The sequence below is a fragment of the Abramis brama genome, assembly GCF_963993115.1.
Source record: "Abramis brama genome assembly, chromosome: 9".
Lineage (NCBI taxonomy): Eukaryota > Metazoa > Chordata > Actinopteri > Cypriniformes > Leuciscidae > Abramis > Abramis brama.
The window spans coordinates 20,727,775-20,735,709 of record NC_139971.1 but is presented as its reverse complement, the minus strand read 5'-3'; the positions used below and the strand labels follow the sequence as shown (position 1 = coordinate 20,735,709).

The window sequence follows — 7,935 nt, the reverse complement described above, 5'->3', positions numbered from 1 at the left end:
AGGATATGACACAATGACCTTGAGGTGCTCTTTCAAAAGTTTAGCTGTCCTGTTGCCACGGTGGCGCTATATAGCCATTTTGTATATCTTCCATGCACGCTTTAAATCTTGCATTGTGCATGTTGTGTATAAGGTTGTTTATAGGGCATTATGCGTGCATTATAATGCATTAAGAATGCCCTTATGATGCATTATAAATACAGATTTCATTTTGTGTTATAATGCATTATTCTTTTAAATGTTATAACTACAAATATGTAAGTATTCTAATGTATTGTAAGTGTTGTGATTATTTATCAGATGATACAACATATTATAAGGTTGCTTGTAAGGCATTATGCATGTATTATAATGCATTAAAAAAAAAAACTTAGAATGCATTATAAATACAGGCTTAATAGAAAGTGTTACCAAAAACCTTTGCCTTTTATTTTATAAAATGAAGTATCAAAGTTGGCATGTGCAAACAGAATTGTAAAGAGAATTTACAAAAAATATAAATTGACATACTTATGATTTCATTATATATTTTTCCATCTTGTTTTTTTTTTTTTTTTTTAACTGTTACAAGCACAACCATTAAGAAAAAAAGTATAACAATTGATGTGTTAGAATCACAGAATATGTAATTTGCGAGTGTTTGTATACACCACTGCAGTGACTGTACTGTGTGACTCAGAGGGCTTTTGATGGTACTTTGCCCATTAGGTGTTTTTTAGTATTCTGCTCTGGCCTAAATATAATAATGAAACACTTAGGAGCAAAAATACAGAGAATCAGACCAAAGCTTGAAGCTAAAATGGCAAATATCTCCACAGCTACAGTAAATTTCCCTGGAGAGCTGACATAAGCTGGAACAAATGTGATCCAAACAGCACAGAATATGAGCATGCTGAATGTGATTAATTTAGCCTCATTGAAGTTATCAGGGAGCTTTCGGGCCAGAAAAGCTAAAATAAAGCAAAGGAAAGCTAGGAGGCCAATATAACCCAGTACAGCCCAGAAACCAACAGATGATCCTAAACTGCATTCTAGAATGATCTTTTCTTTGTAGTGTTGCATGTTATTGTAAGGAAATGGTGGAGATATTGTTAACCAAAGCACACATATCAGTACCTGTACAAGAGTGAAACCAAAAACACTGAGTCTCTGTTGATGAGGCCCAAACCATTTCATAACATCACTTCCTGGACGTGTAGCCCTGAAAGCCATTAACACCACTGCTGTTTTCCCCAGAACACAAGAGATACAGAGGACAAAAGTGATGCCAAATGCTGTGTGACGCAACATACAGGACCATTCAGTGGGCCGACCAATGAAGGTAAGTGAACAGAGGAAACACAGAGTCAGTGAGAAGAGCAGCAGAAAGCTCAGTTCTGAGTTGTTGGCTTTTACTATCGGAGAGGCCCTGTTTTTGTATAACACTAAAGCCATGCTCAAAGCCACTAAAGAGCCCGCAATAGAGAAAGCAGCCAGGATAATCCCAAGGATCTCATCCCAGGAGAGAAACTCCACTGGTTTAGGAAGACACTTGTCCTTCTCATTATTGGGCCAGTACTCAGGTAGACATTTGTGACAATCTAAAGAATCTGGAAGATGAAGAAGTCAGTGCTTAACAGTAATTCATGAACCACAGTAAGAAAATGGAGACTCAATGGAACTCAATGGAAAAAGCAGGATCTATGATATGGTGCTCATTTTTGTCCTACATTAAAATGCTGCCAATAACGTTTACGTACATATTATACCAAGTTTACATACACTTTGAAAAATGTTAATAAACAGTAAAGAAATAAATATGGCATCATGTTTTTATTTAGTACTGCCCTAAATAATTATTTTAACAAAACAGATGTTTACATATAGTCCACATAACAAAATGACTGTACACAAATTAACCAGTTCAAAAGTTTACTACCTGGATGATCAATGACTGTTTTAATGCCTTGATTATTAACACTCTGTGTTACTACCTGGATGATCAATGACTGTTTTTATGTTTTGTGATAGTTGTTCATGAGCCTTGTTTATCCTGAACAGTTAAATTGCCCACTGTTCTTAAAAAAAAAAAAAAAAAAAAAAAAAAATCCTGCAGGTCCTGCATACTCTTTGGTTTTCCAGCATCTTTAGCATATTTAATTTTGAGATCCAACTTTTCACACTAAGGACAATTGGGGGTACTATTACAAAAGGTGCAAACATTCACTAATCCTCAATAAGGTAATACTGTAGAAAACACTGGCAATCTTACTCCATAATTTTATTTTTTCAGTAATTCAAAAACGTTTATCTGTCCACAAATTCCCAATTACCAAACCGAAAAACAAAAAATGTTGATGTTCAACAATAATCCAACGTCACTATTTTGACATTGTCATTAATGTCACTATTTCAAAATTAGATAAATTAACCTCAAAACTTTTATGACTGACTTGAATCTTACAAATGTTGATATTTACATAAAGTGACAAAATTAAAAATAGAGTAGCCATTCATCAAAAGTTGAGATTTTGTGCCGTTTATGGTCAACAGTAAAAATAAAATGCATCTTATTCTTACCCCATCTTACCCAAGATTTGTAAGAACTTTGTGCATGAGTTTTGAACTAGATTTTTCTTTTCTTTATGATAAACTGTCTTTTATGTCACTGGCTCAGAACCATCTGTGATTTATCCAGAAGAATGTCTCTAAACATATTACCTGTCTCATTACTGATTTCTCCTTTTGCACAGTTAATGCAGTCATAACAGCAGACAGGTCTTCCTTTTTGCACAGCCTTCCTAGAACCTGGAGTACAGCTCTCACTGCACACAGACACAGGAACCTGCAGGTGACAAACAGCATCAGAGTCAGAAATTACTTTTTATTTTATTTTTATTTTTATGAATAATACACTTTACAATTTTTTAATTAATTGTTTTAATAGAAGTGTAGGACATAAATGTATGACACTGTCCTTTTATATTGTTAGAAGAAAATATGTCTTCAGAAAAATACAAAAACAGGGGTATTTCACAACACTCATAAGTAATCACATTTTATAAACACATCTTATACCTTTTCACTGCCATCATACCAAAAGATAGCTCTGTTCAGACTGAATTCCTGGCTTTTAGGCTGGGATGCATCATATTGACCCACTGTAACAAAATCAACTGAACTGTCTCCCTGAAGCTGCCAATTTACAAGTTCATAAGTGGCCATGGGGTCTCCTTTGGTATCGAATGAAACAGAATAATTATTTTTTGTAAAGTTCACTCGTTTGAGTTGATCAAAAACCTGCATGATAGACAAGATACAGATAAATTGTGATGACGTGGTTGTGACTAAAATTATTTGCTGATAATCAGTAGCTGAAATAGTTGGTGTTGTTGTAAAAATACAGTAGTTCTACACAAAAAGTAAATAAATAATACTGCATTTTAATGAGAATTTTTAATTCTCGTTAGTAAACGTATTGTTAAAAATAAATAAAAAAGAATTCCACAATAAGCAAACATACCTGTCGGGGCTCAAATTTGATGTTTTTGTCACAATAATTTCCATTACAGACAATGCCATGGATAGCATGTGCTATAGCATATGTGGCTTTGTACACCATATTAGTGATCCTCAACTGGGACGTGTCTGTGTACGGGTTCTGTAATGTGCGCAGGTCCTCTGTGCCATCACATGCTGGCATACCAGTAGAAGAACCTGTCTGTTGTTTTAGACTACAGCTAAATGAGCTTTCCCAGAATTCTGTCAGCAGGGGAAATTTCAGCGCCTGCTCTGGAGACAGGTCAAGTAAAAAGTTACGAAATCCCGGGATAACAGACCGCGGGATTCCAAAGCCTACAGCACCGATACACAAATTAAACCGCAGCATTTCTGGGTCTGTAACCCACGCCTCACTGCCAATCCACTGCATCGGAGGAGGAGGTTGCTGACTCAGCTCTTCTAAGAGAAATCTCATGTCACCTGCGGCCAAGAAGGCAACTATTACACGAGCCGTTGATCTGCGAATGACATCAGCGACTCTTTTCAGTTTACTGCGTGGCTGGGTCCTGTAGTAGGCCTCAGAATACTCCACACAGATTCCCTCCTCCGCAGCAGCCTTCAGGAATGATGCCATGCCATTGTTCCCGTAGTCTGAATCACTGCGCACAGCCCCAATCCACGTCCATCCGAAGTGCTTGACCATCCGTGCCAGTGCGGCCGCTTGATGGTGATCGCTGGGGATGGTCCTGAAGAAAGTAGGATACTGCCACTTGTCACTGAGACACGCGCATGTTGCATAATGACTCACCTATAGGCACCAAGAGAGGAAGAAAACATTTCAAATAAAATGTTTCCGAACATATAAGGACTTTAAGTATACCTTTTTGATCCTATTACAATAATACATTCATTATATGTCTTGTGAGAAATGTTGACAGATGGTCATTTTAACAAATGTTTTCAAAGTTTTTCCACCTGTGTTATGGCAAAAATACAATGATTTTTGAGTTTCTGGCACAGCGCCACATTTGTATTTATTTTGGAAATCTCTTAGAAGACTAAAATATAGTTTTACTGAGCAAACACCTGTGGAATTCCAAAAGGACCGAAAAGCCTTGACATGCTTATAGATGGTGTGGAACCAGATTCTCCAACTAGTGCAAGAACTGCAGCTGATTTTGCACAGGAATCAGTGTTGTTAAATATGAGATCTAGTCCGTTGGCAAGCTGAAATGATACTTTGATTGCCATTGGCACAGAGCCACAAGAGTCATATATATGGTACCCTAATGTGATGCCCGGTAAGAGATCAGAGTTGTTGTTTATCTCTTGGATAGCAAACTGCAAGGCACGAGCAAAGCGCAGCTCTCTGAAGTCCATGCTGTTGAAGTACACACAAAAAAACTAATTATTTTTTTAAATTATACTAATTAACATTTTAAAAAATAAGGATGTGAACGTTTTGATGGTCTGATTCTGATTAACTGAAGCAAAATGACAGTTATGAACATACATTTTGCAAAATAACAACCCACTCAAGACTGCTCTGTTAAAAAATTAATTACATTTTATATTAAATTCTAACCTGCCACTGCACTCCAGTGGTTGTGGCCGTCTAGTATACGTGTGCTTCTCTGTCCTTAGATAGTAATGAATGGTGAAAGCCCCTCCAATGATGAAGTCTGCGTCCTTGAAGAGAGCAGGGGGCTGAGGGTCACCTTGGAGGATGCATGTGCCTAAATTAACCCCCCACACAGCAGGAACAAGTCTGGTAATACACAGTGTTGTCACTGTCAATAAAATATTAATATGCATTTCTCCTGCTTGGCAAACAACCACTCCAAATGTGAGATGGGAGTTAAGCCTTGTTTTATATACTCACCAGCCAACATACTGTTGTATGTTGTACAAGAGGGTGTGGTTAATATTTCATATCAGTAAATCATAATGAAACAACGTGTCTCAAGTGGATCAAAACACACAAACCAAGACCTTATTTAAGGCAATCCCACCCCCGCCAGCCTCAAGAGAAATTAGGTTAATGAAAAACTTTTAATCTCTTAAACTTTTAATTTTAATTGCTTTTAATCTCCTTTACTACTTATTTTGCAAGCAATTTGCCAAGTTTTTATGTTTCAGTGATACAACTATGATGAATTCTGCTATACATGCAGCCAAAAATAATAACAATTACTATAGCCATAGAGACACACATGACTTGTGTGTTCACTGTCTGGGCGATGAGCACGTACACTCTCAGTTCTTGAGGGAGCTGTTTGCGTGAACTGCGAGTGTTTCCCTGTAAGGACGCTCCGCTTTTGTTTGTCTATCTTCTCGAAGGAAGAGGGACAATCATCTGTGCCCGGCAGCTAGGGTCCCTCTCATGCTGAGGAGGAGAGAAGATTCAGGTCGTGGGGATCACAAATGGAGCTGGCTGAAGAGTTTGAGAGAGGAGTAATTTTCTCACGCGCTTCAGCCACTGACAAGAGCAGAGCGCTCTTGTCAGTGGCTGAAGCGCGTGAGAAAATTACTGGACAAGGATGCGGCATCTAATGCATTCTCTGGTTCAGCAGAAATGGCTGTTGAGGGCGAAGAAGATGAGTCATCTGAGCCCTCGTGGCCGTCCTGCCCCGAGTATGATGAGCTGTTGGGGGTTATGGAGCGTGCTTCAGACAGGCTCAAACTGTCGTGGGAGTGCATTAGGGAAGAGACTACTCGTGGCAGGTTAGACGAACGGTTTATTTCCGGCCATAACCCTCCAGCTCCTGTAGCCTTCCATTGCTTCCAGACCTCCACACTGAGCTTGAGAAGGCATGGAAGAACCTGTATTCAGCCCAGATCCACCGACATAGGCATGCAAACTATGCAAATGTCGAGGGGGTGCATGAGCATGGATACGTGGAGATTTACGTGTACTCTAAAAGCTCCAGCCCTGCCTACAAAGCCGCTTAAGAACACATAGTGGTTGAACAGCAGGGCATACGGGGCAGCAGGACAGGCTAGCGCTTCACTGCACACCATGGCAGTGCTTCAAGCTTACCAGGCTGACCTGCTGAAAGACTTAGATCAAGGTCAGGGTTTTTCCTCTGATGCGGTATCCGAGCTGTGCTGCACCACGGACCTGGCTCTCCGCGCCACCAAGCAGACCGCCGCCGCAGTTGGTAGATCAATGGTGGAGATGTTGGCAACGGAGAGACACCTGTGGGTGAACCTGGCGGACATTAGGGAGAAAGAGAAGGGCTTTTGCCTCGATGCCCTGGTCTCGCTGTCCGAACTTTTCAGCACCTCCGTGGAAGCTGTGGCTGGAAAATCATGCATTTAAATCATGCATACCGCACAGGTCTGACTCTGCGCCCAGGCAACCAGTGGAATAGGTTCCACTGTGGAATCCTTCCTCCTCCGTGAAATAGGTTGTGGAGAAGGCGCGACCAGAGAAAAAAGAAGCAGGATTTGAGGGAAGTGATCCATCACAGGCGCTCCCAGCTCCACTGAGTTCCAGGTAGATGATGTTTTCAAGTGGAGGCCTGTGGTAAGGTCACCTTGATAATTTCCCTGTGGTGAGTGAAGTTGGCTTCCTCTCGCTTAAGAGAGTCATTATGTTGAAGCTACTGCTCCACTGAACTCCAGGAAGGTTATGAATGCGTGTGTGTTTGGCCCTCAATTTTTGGGCCACCCCGATATCCGGCCTAGGCTTAATACTTTAGGCATGTGTCTCTTAGACAGAGGCGGTTTTTGCTATAGCATCTCTGCCTCCTAGTCTGCAGTAGCTCAGAGTAGGCTACTCCTCGAGGAGAGCCTCTCCAGCCCAAGACTGGCAGCTAGTGATCCTGGTCAAGTCAAGTCACCTTCATTTATATAGCACTTTTAACAATATAGATTGTTTCAAAGCAGCTTTACAGCGATAATAGGAAATTACATTTTTTGGCTTTACAGCAGCCCTAGAATAAAGTTATTGTCCAGCTAAATTTAGTTTTGATTGATTCACTTCCATTGCAAAGATCATTAGTTATTAACTTAGGGTACCACGACACCGTTCTAACAGAAAACCCTTAATGCGCTCCGACCTGCTTAATCGCACAACAACAGTGCCTGGTGGCTCGAGAACGCAAACCTTGAAAATGTTTTGAAATAAGGTTATCTCTGCGCAAACTTCAAAAACGCAAACCTGTGAAAACGCTGACGGCGTGCACATGCGTATTTCGTGTTTAGTCTATCTGTGCGTTTGAATATATATGCACGCAGGCATGTAACTAGTATGCCTCCTCTCACTGTGAGTCACCCGGCTGGGGCCCGCCTTCTGCAATTGGCTAATAATGCAAGTTGCAGGCCCTGTGGCCTCCTCAGACTGCCTAGGTTGAGCTGAACTCCTCTTGATACTAGAGTAAAAGCGAAATGCTGAGCTACAGTTTCTAGTGATGTTTGGCACAGACAAATGTGACCTGATCCAGCAAAATG

General features: G+C 40.4%; 1 protein-coding gene across 1 annotated transcript; it reads right to left on the bottom strand.

Annotated features, from left to right (window-relative positions):
* Positions 1-675: 675 nt before the first annotated feature.
* LOC311089096 (extracellular calcium-sensing receptor-like) lies at positions 676-4,860 on the bottom strand (the record flags this gene model as incomplete). The annotated part of the gene is made up of 5 exons (XM_084123546.1): positions 676-1,589; positions 2,701-2,824; positions 3,058-3,279; positions 3,503-4,288; positions 4,567-4,860. 5 exons carry the CDS (start codon positions 4,858-4,860, stop codon positions 676-678), a joined length of 2,340 nt encoding a protein of 779 aa, XP_083979672.1.
* Between the last annotated feature and the right edge of the window lie 3,075 nt (positions 4,861-7,935).